Source organism: Tyto alba, unplaced genomic scaffold, assembly GCF_018691265.1.
Source record: "Tyto alba isolate M040663 unplaced genomic scaffold, T.alba_DEE_v4.0 Super-Scaffold_40, whole genome shotgun sequence".
Taxonomy (NCBI): Eukaryota; Metazoa; Chordata; class Aves; order Strigiformes; family Tytonidae; genus Tyto; species Tyto alba.
In genome coordinates, this window is record NW_024881316.1 from 30,432,847 (window position 1) to 30,452,501 (window position 19,655).

The following is a 19,655-nucleotide window of genomic DNA, read 5'->3' on the forward strand; positions in this document are numbered from 1 at the left end:
TGTGTCAGAAAAGGGAAAATCCAGAAGATCTCGAATTTGATAAAGCATTGGAAAAAATTAAAGTTTCTAAAAAAAAAACAAAAAAGGGTTGAAATCTTCACTTCTCAGAAGATTAACATGCAAAGCAAACAAAACAAACATATGCACACAATCATAATCTTGATCTCTTCTTTGTTTGTGGTGGAAATAAGTATTTTAATTTAAGGAGCATGATAAAGCATCCAAATGAGAAGGTATCATAAGAAGAACACCAACAGGTATTGCTGTTCATGTCATGTTATTGCCATGTACCATGTACAGAAGGAAGATACCATGAAGCATGATGAACATGACACTCTTAGTCATATGATTTAGTTTTAAGTAGTCCTCTGAGGAGCAGGGAGTTGGACTCAATGATCTTTATGGATCCCTTTTAACTTGAGATATTGTATAGTTCTGTGTGTGTAAGACATAATTCATCGCATCTGCCTAGGCTATCTAGAGAATCCATAGAAAAATACATAGAGCTCTGAAAAAATGGAATATAATAAAAATGAAATAAAAGGCACATTAGTGTCTGTATCCTATTCTTGCTTTCTGGATGTTTCATTTGACTGGAGCAATCTTGGTAGGGGGAGAAACAGGTACATTATCATCATCAATATGATCAATAATTTGTTAAAAATCTGCTTTATCTACCACAATTTAGAATTTCATAAGAGTTGTTTTGCCTACTTGAGCTATTTCATTTGATTCAACTGGTATATTTACTTACTGATAAAACACCCACTACAGTATTTCTTCCCACTAAATTTGGCTTAATGCCTTTACAACCACAATCTGATAAAACAGTCAGCAGAGTGCACCTCAGCGTTCCAGTCAATGTGCATTAAGTGACAGAAATGCAGTTATACCAATGCCAGTTACAGGTTGGACTGTTCTGGTTTCTGAAGAGACCACATCCCACCTAATTTCAGATCTCCAGTTAGTGATAGTCATCTCCGCTTCTGCAGTAACCCAGCAGTGATAGGCATTCCTACATGTGATATGTCTCATATTTCTTAAACATTTATTACTAGGAATCTATTATGGAGACATACATTTTAGTGACTTTTTTTTACGGAATAGTGAAAAATGTTTGGACAGATAGCTTCTGTGGGACACCTTGCCCTTTCTAGCTAAAGCAGAAAGAGATGAGCCCTGTTTCTTTCAGAGATTGAAACATCTCAAAAAATACATGTAAATCCTTTCAATGCACGAGTGATTCCAAAATGACAGCTAAACTATTCTAGTAGTTTAAAAGTAAAAATGGAACATGCTTACCTCCTTTAGTCCAGGCAATAACAGGCTGGGGATAGCCTTGCGCTTCACAAGGGAAGTCAACAGTTTGTCCTTCAATCACTGTTTTGTCTTGAGGAGTGACAGTAAACTGAGGTAGAGCTACAGAAGAGAAAATAAACCGGTCTAAAAAAATACCTGAAAAATGCACGACTCTCTGAGAAGATATAATGGTCCCTGAGTGACTTTAATAGCTCATACTGGTGGGAAAAGAGATGTTAATGGGACTCTTATATTGTGACCTCTATAGAGCAGAGAGTTAGGGCAGCCACTTGTGCAACGGGAACATCTTCCTCACAACCTGGCCCTAGTGTCAGTGAAGGCCTCTGCGATTTACTGCCATAGGTCCAAAATGAGAGGTACAGTAAGATTTGCAGAATCAAACACAGTGTTCCCCTAATTAAAAAAACCTTCTTTTTCTCTCAGAAAAATCCTCAGGTAAATTGTGAAGAAAATGCAATGTAGTCAAAACTATCCTGCGCTGCTTGTTTTCTTCTTTACACAAAAGGAAAGCAGTGAGTAGAGTGTGGGCCAATTTCTGCACTAGCATCATGGCATTATTAGTCTGAGAAGTAATTTGTCCAGCTCTCAAAACACAAGCATCCATTGGTGAATAAGAAATGAACAAACCACATAAACAAGTTGTTTTGTGTAGCTTTAAAAACTGAACTCATTAACAAAGCATTTGCAACCTAAACTCTTTGCCAACTAGAGATCTTAACATGAGAACAGAAACAAACTTAAAATTTAAAGGTTACTCAAAATGTTTTGCAAATAAGTTCCAGCATGAAAATATATGCAAAAAATATTCTCCATACATATAGGAGGATTTTGATATATTGTTCTCAAAATACTTTATATTCATCCTTTTGACATACAATACCAAAATGATTGCAATCACAATAAATTAGAGTACTTTGACTTTTGTTTTGCAGAAAAGTTATGCCAACGCCTCAGCTGGCAGAGTGATAGTTTCCATGAAACTCAGCAGAATATGTTCCCACATTCACTGAAGTGCCTACAAAAGGAAGGCAGCACAGATCTATGCTCAAAACTTCATTTCTAGTACTCCAGGCACAAATTCTATTCTCCAGGATTGCTGCCTGTTACAGAAAAAACTCAATCCCCATAAATTTGACACTGCGTGTTTATTCCTACAAGCAAATAAAATATAATAAGAAATAAACATTTCAAAATACCAATGATTAACTTCCGAAAATAACCAATGAAACTTAACTTTCAGAGAATTAGTATATAATATCTTATTCATAGCAGCTTTCCTATGGACTACACTAGAATAGTGTAATTAAAACAAAAAAACTTATGGTTTTGGTTCAGTTCTGACAATTCAGAAAAAAAGATAAGACCACACAATTGAAAGTAATATACTCTTCCTTGCATGTTTTATAGCACGTCGCTCCTAGTTTAACATTACTCACCTTGGACTATGATGTATGCAGTCGCATGGATATTATCTATGCTGTTAGTTGCAAAACAGGTATACTCGCCACTGTCCTCCTGCTTCACATTTTGTATGTAAAGTCCTCCTGATGGAGTTATTGTGATACGAGGGTCACTTGGTAAAGGGGTTCTGTCACCTTTGGTCCAGGTAATTCGCGGCTGAGGGTGCCCGGTTGCGCTGCATTCCAGGGTAACGCTCTCTCCAACTAGCACTTCGGTATTTTGAGGGTGAATCACAAAACTTGGCCGGGCTGTGAGAAAAGAACAATACCTAAATATGACTTTTAGCTCACATAGCATTAATTTAGCTGAATATTGCAATATTTTGGGGAATCTAGGGGTTTTTTAATAGCTCTGTTCAAAAAAAAAAAAAAAAAAAAACAAAAAACCAAACCAAACCAAAAAAAATGCCTCATATAATTGCATTGATGTTTTTTCTTAACTCCCATTAAAACAATTTTCAAATATTTCCTTCTCATTTGCTGATCTTATAAAGGTTTCTTTAGAGACATAGACACTGAGACCCAGAAAACAAACTGGCTGGCTAAAAATTGCCGTAAGTGCACAAAAAGTCAAAACTGATTAAGCTACATTTTAGTAACTTTTCCCAACTATATGTGTGCTTCCCAGTGACATTTTAAGTTTATCTGATGCTGACTGTCAAAACAAAATTTTCTCACAGCAAAGTTTGGAATTTAAAAACATTGCCGTCCTGGACAGGAATTTAGTGCTTGCAAACACAAAGCCCTGGCTAGACTGAGATTCAGGCTAAAAAGCTCCTGAGCAAGGATGGCTACAAAGAGTGTACCAAAGCTTTCATGAGTGGCCTGTTCAGAAGCCTGCGGTTTTCAGGTATCCAGAGAGAACATTATGGCACTGAGCAACATCACAATGCAACACCTTCTACAAACAGTCTACAAGACTATCATCAGAATTGCATACTACAATAAACATATTAAGTAACTGGCTGATTCTCATTGTTACTTTAAGGATGCTATAACTTCATGATCTAGTTCTTAAGATGCCCAAGAACAGGAAATCTACGTGTCAAGAACATACGAGAGCCACAGCATCTTATTTTTAGCAATCTTATTATCAAAACGATTCTCTATCTGAATGCAGAATTCAGACTTGATGTCCTTTACCTGGTGACTCAAAATATCTAAGAGTAACTTCCTGAGTTTTCACTTCTCCAGCCACATTTTTTGCCATGCACTGGTAAATGCCTTGGTCTGTTTCTTGAGTATTCTGAATCATTAACGTGCCATCATCTAGCAAGTTTAGACGGGAATCTTCTTTCATACTGAGCTCATTACTGTGAAGAAAATAATCTGCTGGAGTTAAACCTTTAAATCACAAGCACAGAAAACTGCCAAATAATAAAACCCAAAACACAGTACCCAAAATAACTTGGGGGAAAAAAAACGTTTTGCTATGTTAAGTAAAAATAATAGAACTTTAGTTTCCTCATAAAGAGAAGAAGAAGAGGAAAAACAAAAAAATCAACCAATTTTGCTTATGCAAGTATTACATCTTCAAAATGAAAAGCCAAAATGAGTAAAAGCTTACAGGGAAAAAAGTGGACAAAATACACATATCTGGTCTCATTTTCCTTTAAGGCTGTTCTAACTGGCAAATTAGTTTAAAATATTTCCACTGGAAGTATATCATGTAAGATCAACACTCAAGGTACTTTTTACTAGGAGAGGAGTTAGTTGCTACAAAACCCTCTTTATGTCAATCTCTGTCTGGATTGCTCAAGGAACACTAATGAACCTGATTATAATTTGTACTGGCTTGAAACTTAAGTTAGGATCAGGTCTTCAGGCTACGTCATGGATGCATTTCTGCGACATTAACTAAGAACGATTAGGGGTTTTTATTAAAGGAACTGTTTCTCACTCTGTCCCTCACTATATGATGAAGAAAACACAGAGGAGGGATGAGCTTTCACCCCCTATGTACAAAATCCAGCCTGACTGCTGATCTATTCAACATACTGTTCAACAGGTCAATGGCTTTTGACTGAAACCTTGCCATATTCAACTACCTTGCAAAGAGCTTTTCTCTCATTCATGCAGTCAGGAAACAAGCCAGAGTCAATAATCCCACACCCCAAGCTCAAATTTCTTCTTAAAACTCTTTCATATGTGTATTCTGAATACATGTTTTCTTTGTTTATTATAAAAAGTACATGAGCCAAAGAAAATTTTAATGAAATAATTAGACCATCCAAGTTCAAGGCTCTGTTCTGGACACCCGCCATAAACATTGTACCCTTGCTGTATGTGGGGTTCTCACTAACATCAGCAGAAAGCTACAGAACCAGGACTCTAAGTTGTTCCATTTCATCAGCAACTAGCAAGCTAAAATTGTTTATTATCTAATATAAAAGGTGAGGAAATTTATTTTCCAGATAAGATTTTTGTACAAGAGCATTATTAAGCCAAAGCCTGATTAAGCTAGCGGTAAACTCACAATTCATGTGTCCATCATAAATTCATAACAGTTTTAAGGGGCACAATGTGCTGCCACGTGGTTGGTTCAGCCATGCTGTGCCCAGTGCTGCTGGAGGGAGCCAGGCTCTGGGCAGAGCTTGAGCCACCACTCTGCAGTAGACTGGCCCTTGGGCTGCCAAAAGACACACGTCCTTTATAGGCCCTTCACTCCATCCCCTAAGCAGTGAGGAGAGGCAATGAAGTAGGTTTCCCAGAGAGCTTGTGCTACCTCCATCACTGGACTCTTTTAAGACCCAACTGGACAACTGGATACCCATCAACCTGGTATGATTCTGCTTTGAGTAGAAGGCTGCACTGGAGACCTCCTAAGAGCCCCTCCAACCTGAATTACCCTACAATCCTACAATATAAGCATTTGCCTGACCTCCACATACCAGTCTGGAGAGCCTGGAAATTGATATATCTCTCCTCTACTGGAATGGAGCTACACCTCAGAAGAAAGCTGCCTCTGAGTAGCTAAGGCTCAAGAAAGACCTTCTCTGAAATCTAACTCTTATCCAGATGGAGTCCTTTAAAAGAGTAGCTTTTTCTCTGCCTCAAAATGTATGCAAACACTAGCTAACCCACAAACTCCATGTGCAACGTGTTCATATTGGATTGCCTGGTACTTACAGGTGAATGATTTAGTTTTACCGGTGTGAGCAACTTTGCAGGTCTAACTACAGTTGAAAATCTTACCAATAGTACTACAGTCATAAATTAATATTTTCTAAAGTTATCAACTCTTAGGTGTTTAAAAATTACCAGTGAAAAAGATCTGGGCCATTATTACCTCATATACTTCTTTTAATGTGTTTCTGCTGTAACTGTTCCATATACTAGCATATAATGCATGTGGACATGCACCCAGAAATGTACACACACTCAAACAAACATATTTTCATCAAGTTTCTCTCTTCCTCTTTTAAACTTACTTGTTTCGAAGCCAGATAATTTCTGGTTTAGGATTGCCTTCAGCTCTGCAAGTGAAGTACACTGTATTCCCTGAGGTAACGTCCACATCCTGAGGCTCTGATGTAATTCTTGGCCTCTCTGTATCAACAATAAAACATACAAGGAACTCTTACTTGTTTTGAAACTACTAAAGAATGGTAAATAAAAAATTTTCCACACACACTGTAGAAAAGTATTTTTCACAAATGTTTTAATTTAAAATATTTATAACCTTAATCAAGATTAAACACACTTTTCTCTATACAAAAGTGACTGCAGGCTTTCTGACCTCCTCCATTGTTCCTTCGGACCTTTTAGCAGACTGCAAATGGATTGTGCAAATTTGTATCAGGTTCTAAAGTGCCTGTTTTATTTATTTGAACATGGGCTCAATGTGCTTATGAAGGAAAAACTTTAAAGCAGCAAGCACAAGTGCCATTTAAAATAACTTCCTCTAGATAAGTATCAGTGCCTAACCTGCCTCCTACAGAATAATTTGTCCAGCTTGCTTCCTGCTGTTTCCATATTCGGGCTCCTTAGATGTGCAGAGAGCTGGTAGGATGCCATGTGAGTTAGTCTTGCACCAAATCCTCTTTTTACTATCTTTTTCAAGAGCCTCATAGACACTTATAGTCTTAATTCTCATGATCAGAATTATACCCAACACATAACCAAAAAGGACAATTTACTTATTTTTTATTTTGACCTCATCACATGGCTGGGCAAGCAAATGCCCATAATTTGATGAGAAATCTGCATTTTGATTTTGGAACAGAAGAAGTGTGGGGCCAAGTCCCAGGGTAGCCACAGAGGCTAGCCTTTGCACCCCTAGGCTGAAGGAATCAGACGAACAAAAGGATTATAAGAAAAATGGTTATCCGTTAATCCTTCAGTGTCAGAGGATTTCAGTGACTGTGCAGGGCACTCCTTGTAAGTATAGATGAGTAAAAAAAGAAATCGTGTGGCCTGACCCCAATTCCAATAATATCAATAAGAGTTTTAACAATAAGATCTGTGAAATCAGGAGCAATTCTGTAGAGCTTCTATGGAAGGGAAGAAAGGACACCAAACAATATTAACATAACACCAAAGACACTAATTGACAATATTTTATGATCAAAACTGATAACAAAGAAAAATAAACTCTTTCTGGATAATCACATTTAGTTCCTCAAGGAGAAATTTCAAACATGTCTATATGTGTTTAATTAAAGATAGGCTGAGAGGTAAAAGCAATCAGTTCTGTCAGAAGCAGACAAAAACTGGGAAGGAACACAGGGAGATTTCTGGAAATGACCAATATTGACCAGAGGCAGTGTCATCGAAGAGAACAGAACAAGAAATTCTAACCAAAAAGAAAAAAAAAAAAAAAAAAAAAAAAGTTTAGGTACATTTAACACATTAAAGAAGCCATCAGAAAGTGGCAAACCCACCACAGTTAAGTTCTTCTGGTGTTATCGTGGCCACTGATCTTCCCTGGATCCTTCGTGGATACTCACAGGTAGCTGCTGCTTGAGCATTACCCGACTCTGCATATGTCTTCAGCAGCTCCGCCAGCCACAGGATTTCACAGTCACAGTGAAGAGCGTTTGAATCCAAACGCCTGCACAAAACAAGCAGCAGCCATAAAAAACTGTGAGCAAGCTTTGACTATTTTGTTAAGATCAAAAAGGTGCTTCAATACCAGCAACACCTTTACCTGTGAATACAGACAACAGGCAATATGGAATATAGGTGATGAACACTTGATTATATGCATTCTGGTAGTCTTTATTACAAAAATGTGTATTATTTTAATTGCACTGGTAGTACTGTGTTCAACATAGCAAGCATCTAAACGTTTCATTTTTAACCACAGCATTCAGTGAATAAATCAGGTTTTATTTAGATGTTATACAAACTTTGCTTAAGTAAAGAACTTATACAATTCTCCCCATATTTTTTCCTGTTTAACACTTATTACTGGAGTAACCTCACAGCTAACCTGACATTTTTACAACTTCCAATTTTGCTGATCAGGCAACTGAGACAAAGACCCATAGTTTTATTTAATCATTAAGCTCTCATTTAGTTCAGTGGGTCAGTAACTTCGTAAAACACCTGCCTATTGTAGATAATGAGAACCCATAAATTCTGTTGACTTTCCAGTAGTGAAGGGCCTTGTTACTACGTGGAGCACTGCACTTTCTGGTGGAGGGCCTTGTAAGAAAAAAACCCAGCATTAAGTACATAAATATGTAGCAAGAAATATACCTAGATAGATTGGAAATAAAATTGCATGGCAAAGCAAACTCAGTTTGGTGTATCTTTGGGAGTAGTAAACTTTTTGAACATTTTTTCTTTTAGTACTTTTTTTAATCTCTTCTACAAATGCACAGATATTATTTCTTCCCTGTTCTCCTAGGAAAAACAGGAAAGAACAAGCAAAACTCTTTTACTTGAACTTTCTGTTCACTTGAACTCTAAATTAAGGGAGGTATGAGTGAAGCAGCTATTACTGGAAGGTGCATACATCATCAAAATTTACTTTATTCTGCCTTTCACCCATAGATAAAGGTACGGTTTCACAACTGTTCTAAACCAGCACCTTCCTATTACATCCCTTGAGATGTCTTTTCCCGGCAGAGCTAGCACTGTGACTCACTGCCCAGAACAACCTCAGCACTCCTTCCTAAAAGCAGGGTATGAATGCAGAACCGCCTTCCTCAAATCAGCAGTCTTGGATAATTTAAAGGTCAAAATGGCAGTCCTGGATTTAAAGAATTTAAAGAATTTAAATAAAAGTCTTGGATTTAAAGATTTTAAAGAATTTAAAGAATGTTTATCCTAGAGCAGTGGAGATCCAAAGCAAGGGATAGAAAACCATCTGAAAGTCACCTTACTACAGTACTATTACTGAGTTCAAGTTTTCAAATACTACTGAGGGACTAAGAAGCTTCTAATTTTCCAAGTTAATGGCATTTCAGGAAGAACTGGCTTCTAGAGTTGCTTGTGAAAGTAATATCATATTCTTAACCATTGAGCACCTTTATGTAACTATGTTTTTATCATCAGATAAGGATATGTAAATCAATTAAAAAATACCAAAATAATCAAATAGTGAAAGACATCATAAAAGGATTACCTAGTAATATATAGACAAGAGGGGGATATTCCACCCACCTCAAAAAAAAAAAAAAAAAAAAAAAAAAACACAATACAAAGTAGGATCCATGGATATTATTTAGTCTACAAAACAAGACCATATGATTACAAATAATTCCAAGACAGGAAACAAACAGAAAGACTTAGTCAGTCACTAAAGACAGTAGGATATGAAGCAATGGTTTCAATCTATGTACATAAACCATTGGAACATAACTTAGTCAAAATTATTTAAAACAATTACACAATGAAAGGCATTTGCAAAATGATAAATATTGCAAGGTGAGATGCAATATAATTAGATTATTTAAACATTCCTTAGTTCAATAATAATTCAGTTTACTTACAGTCTCTTCATAGATTCTAAGTGACTAAACGTTCCAGGAATCAAATGAGCTATTCTGTTGTTATGCAAAAATCTGTTAAAAAGCACAGATATATGCATGTAATAATTCAGATTTTGAGACGTATTCATTTAATTTACATTCTTCTGAAAGTCCTCTAAGAGAAAGTTATTTTATAAAATACAAAAAAAAATTAAACTTTTTCAGCAATTCATTGGCTGCTATTTTTTACGTAGCCTCCAAGGTGTATTTGGTATGTCCATATGGGGAAAAAGAAGCCATAAAAAGACAAAGTAACCAAAAGGAAGGGAGTTCATAAGCATTCAAATGAGAAACAAGCAAACAAAAAAAAAGTAATAATATGTATCTTCTACTTCTTCATTCATAACATTTATTTTAGGCCAAACATTGATCACAGACCTTTTGGAAATAGTTTTGCAATAGAAAACTATAACCCAGGCAATGCTCACTTCTGCATGCCTCAGGGTCAGCCTGACCAAAGTGTTCTTGGCAAAGACCATGTAGTAGTTTCAATAAAAAAATTAGAATAAAAATATTCTATGGGAGTGATAAAAATATTATTTTTCCGTTTCAAACATTTAATTTAATTCAAACAAAGAAGCAAGCTGACTTCTGAATCTTACCCCAAGTAAAACAAACTTACAGCCTTTCAAGTTTTGGAAGATGGGTAAAGGATTCAGGTTCCAATGTTTCTATTTGGTTAAAGTGCAGATACCTGAAAATATGTAAAAAAAAAAAAAAAAAAAAAAAAAAAAAAAAATTAGTGATGTAGAGGCTTAACTTTATTCTGTTATCATCTGAATCCTGTACTTCAATCTAAGAAAAACAAGACGTGACAAGAAGCGTTTGCAGTCCACCATGTCGTATGTGTGTGTCTGCACATATATGCACAAAAATAAACATCTGAAAACCATTACTTTTGAGATTTTGGAGGTACAACTTTGAAGACCCTTTTACGAAGTCTAATTTACATTCGTATGCATCCTTGAATAAATATATATGGAAAAAAGAAAATTACTATTTTTTACAGGAAAATGTTGCAAGTTGTTTAGAAAACATTTACAGTTTCCAACAGAATGACATTTTTAGTGGGCAACTACTTTCATTGCTATCACACTGAGTGGAAGTTTCAAAAGATGCTGAGAAGTAACCTGCTCTAGTCCATGAATACTGGCATTTAAAGCTATGAATGCCCTCAAAAGCTCAAAAGCCAAACAAATGCACAATATTAAAACAAGCTAGATTGAATTGCTTTTAGGCAAAGGGCTTCCCAGCAACTGGGGTACAATTAACCACCACAGCAGTGCTCTGCTTGATGCTCTGTTGATGCTTGTGTAAGCTATTAATATTACACAGCAACAAATATTACACAGATGTTAATCTTGTAAAACTGAAAAAGTTTAGAGTAACAAGATAATTAACCAGATTGTTAATCTGTAACTGCTGTGAAAATGAACTGCAAAGGCAGGGTCATCCCAGCCTTGACTATGTTGTGGAGGTACTCAGTAACCTTGCAGATGAGAAAACAAGAAGTAATTGATAAGACTTGCACAAGGAACTGTGAAAATGATTTATAGGCTCGGGATCCTGTCTATATCCAAATGTGTCCAAACCTCCCACAGTTTCCTAGTTGACCTCTGACAAACTCAGGAACATCTGGAGAATGTGCATATACGGTAAACACTGTGGGCTGAAGAACTAAAAAGCCCATCTTTAGAAACATAGCGAAAATCTCAGATCACCAAAACCTCCCGAAAAATCAATCAACTGGCATGAGAAGCAAAAAGACATGGGGACTCCTTTGTGCTGAGACACCACACGTGCTCTACCCCCTGACCCGACCCGAAATTGGTCGCCGCAGGGAGGGGAAAGCGGGAACAAGTGGCGGTTCCGGCAGCGAGAGGCGGCAGCGGGTGCTGGCAGGCGCGTGGGGCAGGGGAACCAGGCACGTGCCTGGCAGCCTCCCAGGCCCCCCGCCAGCTGCAGCGCGGCCCGACAGCAAGCCAGCGAGCGACGCCAGGGAGCAGTGAACGGGGACCACGGAAAAAGCCAGTAAATCAGCACGAATGTGATCAGGCACATCGGAGTGTCAAGCCTGCTCACTGCCAGCACAACGCGTGGCCATGTATTGTAGTGAGCATAGAGTGTGATCCTGTTTGCATAAGGAAACAAGAAGTGCATGGTCACGCTATGCCTGCCAGTCTTCTTCTCCCTTTTGAAAATGCAGGCCAATTTCCTCTAAATTAAGAAGACAGACATCTCAAAGGCAGATACTTCCTGAAAGGCTCATTCAGATCGCCAGCAGAGAGAAGAGAGAGCTCAGTCCGCCAAGCACTGGGGAAGGACTGGCAGGACAGGGCTGGTATCTGCCCCGTGGGCACAAGGTGGGCAGGCACAGCTCACCAGGAGCCAAGGCTCCGCTCGCCCCACTCCCCAGCATCAGCAACATTTGAGAGGGGCCATAGCAAGGTGGGGAGCACTGCAGTGAAAGGGGACAAAGGGAAAAACCAGGCACAACCATAGGGTTTGTTACTTCTTCTGAAGCAGCTTTGATTTTGGAAAAAAAAAAAAAAAAAAAACATACACTACTCCTTGTGCAGCCAACGGGGATTTTTTCCTTTTTAGCTTTGTTAATTCTACCTGCATTTTTATGATTTATGATAACCTTGCAAATACATCTCCTTATCTTCCCAATAAATTAATCTCTACTACTTCTTTGGCATTAACAAGGCAAGACTTGTAGGTACAAGTAATACCTCTAACTAGATCAACAAATAATGTTGGTAAAAGCAGGCACACTGAGGCACACAACCACTTCTGCAGGTCCTTGGACCAGAGGTGAGATTAGTAAAGAGAGAAAAAGAAAGGACACCTCTCTCAGATGTTTTAACTGATGTATACATCATTAAACTCAAAGCAGCAGCTCATAACTGCTGTTTAGCGTTCAGGACTACTATAACTACATATGTAAAGAATACTTTATGTGCCTGAAAACTCATTATGCTTTTCCAACCAAATTAATCAGTCTAATTAAAACAATACTTCTTTTATAAACCTTGCCTTGTTTACAGCTTCAAATCATCACAGATACAACTACAACAATTCAGACACTGAAGCATATTGTAACAGTTAACTTTACCTCATCAGAGATCATGCTGCCTAAAGTAGCTCAAAAAACCAAATCATGAAGACCAGATGGAAAACACTTTTATCTGCTTCATATGACAAATTAGTTGGATTTTGCAGGTCTTTAAATTATGACCTCAAAAAACTCCTGAACAATTTGTAAGGCTATTTATGAACAGATCAAGGTGTTAAATATGTGAGCAAAGTAATTAGCAACAAGTGTAATTCTAAAAAAATTACAGATTCATGATTATGGCAGAAACCAGATTGCTTTGTAAGACTACGGTAGAAAGAATAAAAAGTCCTTGGCTTTATGACCTACAGTTTAATCACATTTTATCATTCAAGTTTATCACTTACATTCTTTTCTTCTATGAACCACATTAATTTTTCTTTTAAAGAATTTTTAATATTTTAATTAATAGGAGAATTTCTTAGACTGGAAATTCACTTTAAAGGTAACCAGGAAATAATCTCACACTGATAAATCTTTATAGACAACTTTTATGTTCAGAATATAAAATGCTCTTAAAAATAGTAGTATGGTGTAAAGAATTTGATATTAAAAAGACTTATATAATGGAAATTTAAAGAAAAAGCATGCAAGAGTGATTTTTAAATACCCCTGTGTCTTCCTTTTTTAGTTCTGAATGCACTATCAAGGATGAAACAGAAGGAAAGGAAATATCTAAAGGAAGAAAAAAGTCCAAACCAAACACACCCAGAGGAGATAAAGATTTCATCAAATGATCATAGTACAGATTTTCTCTTTGTTGTTATTAATCTTAGAGGATGAACATTTACAGTAAAATTCAGTCCCCAGTGGCATTTTCACAGCACTAAATTTAGGATTATATCTTCTGTACTATAGTATTTTTGTAGAGGATTACTGTTATCATGTATGTCAATCGTTCATTTCTAGTAGTATCTCCATATCTTTGGGGAAGTACTTGAAATCCATTAGCTGAGTATAATCTATGTTCTGAATATTTAAATAGCATGTTTACCATTTTGATTATTTGAAATAAAATGAACAAACATATTTTTCCCACATTTATCAAAGAGCTTTCCCTGCCCAGGCGTATGACAAGAAGTAACAGGCTTAAACCACAAGGAAATAGATTTAAATAAGATGTTACAGTAACAATATAAAATATTGGAAGAGGATACTTAAAGAGATTATGGAATCCTCTCTTTAAAGACTTTTAAAATAAGGATAGAGAAAAATCTGTTTCCAGTCATGTAGGTTTGCTGTCCATAGCTGATCGTGTTTTAGTATAAGGATGTAATTCTCAAGGCCCCTTTCATACCTTTTGGGTTTGGTTTTTTTGTTAATTCTCTTTCATTATTCATTCCCATATGTACTTTTTGGCAGCAGTGAGACCTTAATCAGTCTCCACTGTGTTGAACATGCATAACTGCTTACATACAGTTATGCAGAAAACCAGGAACTCTTCACAATATAAAACTTTTAAAAATTCATAGCAAAATTTCAAAGATACTGAAAATGGAAAATAAATTAATATAACGAGCTTTATCACTACATGTAAGATAACATTTTTATCTATTAATTTCCCCCAAAATATGTACAAGTATACACAAATTAGAGTATAACTAATAACAGCTTATAAAAAGTAAAATCAGTAAGTTATTATGAAAGTTAAAGTTAAAAGATAAGGTATAGTTAATATTCCACTAAGATTAGGAAAGCGGATTTAAATAATTCCATTAGTATTTGGGGATCCCAATAGTTAAGGACTACAGAGAACACTTTTTGGCCCTGATACATACAGCTTTTAAGATCAGATCTAAAAAATATAGTAGGTATTTAGAAGAAAAGCATCTACACACATCCAGAAATAGCCTGCATTTAGAGCTTGATCTTGGGATCCAGATACAGAAAACTCGTAACCTCCCAAGCCAGGTATTTGAGACATTTCAGGTGGGATTCAGTTGTCTAAGCACAGGCATATGAAGGCATATAGCAGTTGTCTAAGCGCAAGAATATAGAGGCAGCTTTCATTGCCTTCCAGCTGCTGCTCCGAAAAAATTCAAGTTTCCTGCAGCTTTGAGTCGCATTTGCCAGACCCAAACATATGTCTTACAGATTTAACAGGGTCTAAACTGGTACTAAATGGCTACTTTTCATCAGCTGACTTTCTCCCTTCATGCCCTGCCATGACTGAAGGGTTGGGTGACGAAATATGTATGGCTCAGTATGTTTGAGCATCTAAAACTGCCAGGTTTTTTCAGAATTTACTCTAGCACAAGTGAGTTGCAAGATCTGATTCAAAGATCTTATTCCCTTGGCAGAAATTTCTGAAGAAAAAGATATTTCTACTACATCAGCAGCTAAGAATTCTGCAGCCGGAGCTTTAAGAAAGATCCTGCCAGCCACAGTAAATACTGCGGTTTTTCTTCCCTTATACATGCAACAGGCCTCTTAAACCAAAGTGTATTTACAGTTTCTCTCAAAGAACAACAAAAAAATACCCAGAAACCAATAAACCCAGAAAATCGTTTGCTTTGCTGTTCAGTTTGTTTGTTTTTTTGTTTTTTTTTTTTTTTTAACAAAAGCAACTATCAGTTTCATTCTGCTTCATTGGAATAGAAGGAATTACTACAAATCAAGTCTTTCCCTGAGCTGTGGACCACAGCATCTACTTCTGAGAACTCTGCTGAGCACTGAGCAGAGCATTTGGCTGAGTCAACAAAACCAATAGCAAAATGTGTTTGGTAACTTGAGGCCATAGAAGCCTCAAATACAGAAACATCAACTGAGTAGTCGATACAGACTCCACCTAAAGTTAGATGACTTATGAACTTGTTCACAGACTAACTTCTGTCTTGTGAACACAGTCTTTCCCCAAAGATAATGTGATAAAATAGATCCTGTAGAGTCAGAACCTATTTTTATGCTAAAGATGCATAACCGATAAATCTCTCCTACGCGACAAATCTCAATGAATATACTCCATTAAATTTACTTCCAGGCCTGCCACTGGCTTTCTGTGCTCCTATTTTCCCACCTGGCAAGCCTTCCTTTTAAGATCTGCCCAGGAGAAGGACTTTTAAAAGAAGTGAGCTTTCTGGTGTGCCCCCGGCAGGGCAGTAGCCCCCCCAGCAGCTCACCAGAGTGGCCACCGGCACTGCTCGCGGCAAATGATGCTGTGACACAAGGGCGGCCACTGAGCAGTGTCTGTGCCAGGCTCCATTTCCATATTTCCCAGCTAGAGGTGAGACTCAAACCCTGTTTAAAACTCAATTTCGTACAGAAAAATGTTGATGCCTCAAGTCTAACCTTAAGCCGATAGATACAGTGTGATATCGCTGCAGGCAGAGAGGCTTAACGGCAACCTAGTGCAAAAGTACACTTAGAAGATTTTAGTATTCCAAAGCAATTTACGTTTTTCAGTCATAACATACATCAACAGGAAAAAGAGCAAAAATAAAAAGGACAAATGTTGCCATTTGCAGCATATCGTGCTAGTGGCATGGGAAAGAATACTATCTGAGAAGCATTAGTAATTCAATAAATTGGCCTCAATGTTTAAAATTCTACAAAGAAATAGTAATTGCTATTCACATGCAAGTAAGCCCTACCAGTTGCTGTCAATATGCTGCAGTAATCATTTCTAGAGGAAGAGGAAGAGGAAGAGAAAGGCATTACGGAAACAAATAACATATTTATATATGTTTTATAATTATCATTTTTGTTTTCTATAGAAACTCATTTCTCAATAAACATCTATTGCCCTCTAAAATGAGCTTGTATGATTTCATACCCATCTGATGTGTCATTTTATTTCAGAAACACACTGTGTCCACTAGCATCCACTAGAGGTTTATAGTAACAAGGAAACTGGTTCATATAGAAAATTTGTACTACACTGATAACTATCAGGAATTTCAAAATTTACATTGATTTTAGAAGAAAGATGTTCAGCCCCCAGAATTTATATGCTACAAAACTCATTGGTCTTGTACTGTTATTTGGCAGGCAAACTGTGAAATAGCTATGCATTTATAGCTCCTTCTATTTTTCTAAACATTATCGCAAAGAATTAATAGCAATGATTTCTGATCATAAAACAAAATATAGTTAAACTTAATTGCATCAGTACAGTTTTCGTCATGCTAAGGACTTAATTTTTCATTCTTTTTCAGTAAAATTTATTCTTCAGTCATTAGACAGAAAAAGGAGTATGCTTTTAATCAATCTTTCTAGAAGACATTACTGAAACATCTACATTACAAACAATGAACTTTCTTACTTTTTAAACATCGGTACATGACAATGATTACCACATATCAATAGTAGGAAGGTTTTATTTTTTAAATCTCTTGTTTTAAAATATAACAAAATTGGGTTACACTTCAAGAGACTAATTCAACTTTAGTTATGCTGCATAAAACAAAGTAGCTGCTGCAGTCAAAGGAACTGCAGTGTTATAAAACCTACAGAAAATAAATCAGAATCTCTCTCTAACCAATACACATTAGTTTTCAACATTTTCCACAACAATGCTGCTTCTTCGTCAAAGTTATGTAACAATGTATAGGGACACCGGGAATGCAAATCACAAATAAAAGACAAACATAGAAATGAGGAATCTGACACAGAGATCAATTGTGTTTTTTTCACATGCAGATGATTATGGGGTGCTTTGCCTAACAACCCAGGGAGTGCAGACATGCAGAGCATGCAGGCAGGATGGATGGATCAAGGCGTGCACTTTTCCTCTGCAGGGGAACCATGGAGATGACAGCACAGAAGAGAAAAGGCACTTACAGTTGTTCTAGAGAGGCAAGTCCTTTAAATGCTTGCCTGTCAATTGACTGGATTTCATTCTTGTACAAATAGCTGAAACAAGAAACAATCAGTAATATTAGTACACAAACAAGAGCTACATGAAGGTGGAAAAGAAGAATTAAGTTGACACATGAAGACAGTTTTTCAACTACATATTAGGAAAAAAATACAAAACAAAAACTAAACACACACATAAAAATACTTTGTCCTTGAGATTTCATCCCAAATGTTTACCAGGAAAGACAAAAGTCTGGGGCCTTGTAGGCCCTGAGGCTGTCACCCGGATGGTCTTGGACTTCCCAGTGTTCATTGTTATTACTTACTGTTTCTTTGCCCCTCAGTTTCTTGATGGGCTTGCCAAAAGTCAAAATAAATTTAACTCAGTGGGACAGAATTGCTTCAGAAGTGCCTTAACCAGAACACACTGGGGATGCCATAGGCCTCTTATTTTCTTTAAAATCTCTCACCTGCATACTGGTACAAATACTCAAATTACGATGGAATATGTCTTTTTACTGGACTTGGAGAACAAACAGTTTGAATTTTTCTAATTCTGCCTGTGCCACCTTTTCAATATTTACAAAAAAAAAAAACAAGTTAGAATATTGGTATTTCACCCATAAAGCTGCATTGCATATTTTGTTTTATCACTGTGTAGAAGATGGACATTAGGTCCCCATTGATGCTCTATAATATAAACAAACATATGCGGAGTACCAGTATGTTCATATGTGTTGCCTATACATTTTCTACAGAATTAAAATAAATTAGGATGGATCAGTGCATGTGCTCACATTCATCAAGCTTTTAACAGCAAGTATGGTTAAGTGAGAGGGCATTGAAGAAAAACCCCAGTTTAGCCGATGACTGCAGTTTCTGCATGGAGGAAGAAAATGAAAATACTTTGGGGGTTCAGTATCAGTCACTCTCTGTGTCCAGTTAGGACAGGTCTGTAGCTAAGAACTTTCTCACAATTATTTGACACATGATTTGAAACTCAGTTAATCAGGCATGGATTTCTATGAAAAAGGGATGAAGAGACTTTGGACCACAAATGGCTTTATTAGCAGGCATTTTATTAGTAGTGGTTTTGGCTTTTGTATTATTTCAGCTTTCAGTAACTTACTAGAAATATTGCAAAGTTCTTCTGATGCAGCAGATAAAACACTGGCTCTGCTGGAGTTGGTGGCAGTTTTTACACTGACTTGACAATGAGCAACATTTCACAATAGACCCTAACAAGGAAAAAAAATGTAGATATCTGATGTTCAACTCATGACAGCTTTGGGGGTATAATATGGAGTACTATCCTTTTCTTAAGTCTAAATTTAGTTTTCCAATGCAATACTTGCTGAGATTTCAATACATTAATATACAGAGACTCAGGTGTGCTTAATTACATAGATATGCATCTGAACAAAAAGGAGAGCTCCTCCAATAACTGAATAACAAAGAAGCAAAAATTTTTGAGGTTTTTAAAATGCTCAAAATTATGAACAATTTAAACTGGGAAAAAAAAAACACTGTCATGTGAAATTACTGTAAAAACTTTTGAAATAATTTGAAAAGAGAGACAATAGATTTATTATGCATTTTGGATGTGGAATTGGGTTTTATTCTATTTGAAAAACATATTATTTCACAAGTATTCAGTTATTTGTTTTGACTCAGATTTACCAATTCGTTTGAGGACCATATTGATTACAGTTCTGTCTCTGCTTAATTTTCCTCTCTGTATATTAAATTCCTATCTTATTTCCCAGTGAGAATTTTAAATGCACCATTTCTTCTCACTCCTTAGAATATTTCAAGGACTGAACAACTAAAGTGTTATTACCTTTCTTAATATACTTGGCAGTTTGGAAATTCCTCTTGTTCTTCTGAGTACTAAACTTCTGATTAGACCAGTGAACCAGATTGGGCTAAAATGGTTTTAATAACCAATCTCAGTTAAGTGTCTCTTGTGGGCATTTAAAC

At 36.6% G+C, this 19,655-nt stretch overlaps 1 protein-coding gene across 2 annotated transcripts in view; it reads right to left on the bottom strand.

The window, feature by feature from the left end:
- The window catches only part of PXDN (peroxidasin), an 89,725-nt gene that overhangs the window by 34,072 nt on the left and 35,998 nt on the right, over positions 1-19,655 (bottom strand). Inside the window, exons 4-11 of one of the 2 annotated variants that reach the window (XM_033009848.2) lie at positions 17,658-17,729; positions 10,383-10,454; positions 9,722-9,793; positions 7,664-7,833; positions 6,212-6,329; positions 3,924-4,093; positions 2,757-3,029; positions 1,303-1,419 (exon numbers count right to left, since the gene is read on the bottom strand). In XM_033009848.2, coding sequence (XP_032865739.2) covers positions 1,303-1,419; positions 2,757-3,029; positions 3,924-4,093; positions 6,212-6,329; positions 7,664-7,833; positions 9,722-9,793; positions 10,383-10,454; positions 17,658-17,729 — 1,064 coding nt within the window. The remainder of the gene's footprint in view (positions 1-1,302; positions 1,420-2,756; positions 3,030-3,923; positions 4,094-6,211; positions 6,330-7,663; positions 7,834-9,721; positions 9,794-10,382; positions 10,455-17,657; positions 17,730-19,655) is intronic. The other variant, XM_042803524.1, reaches the window with a different exon arrangement.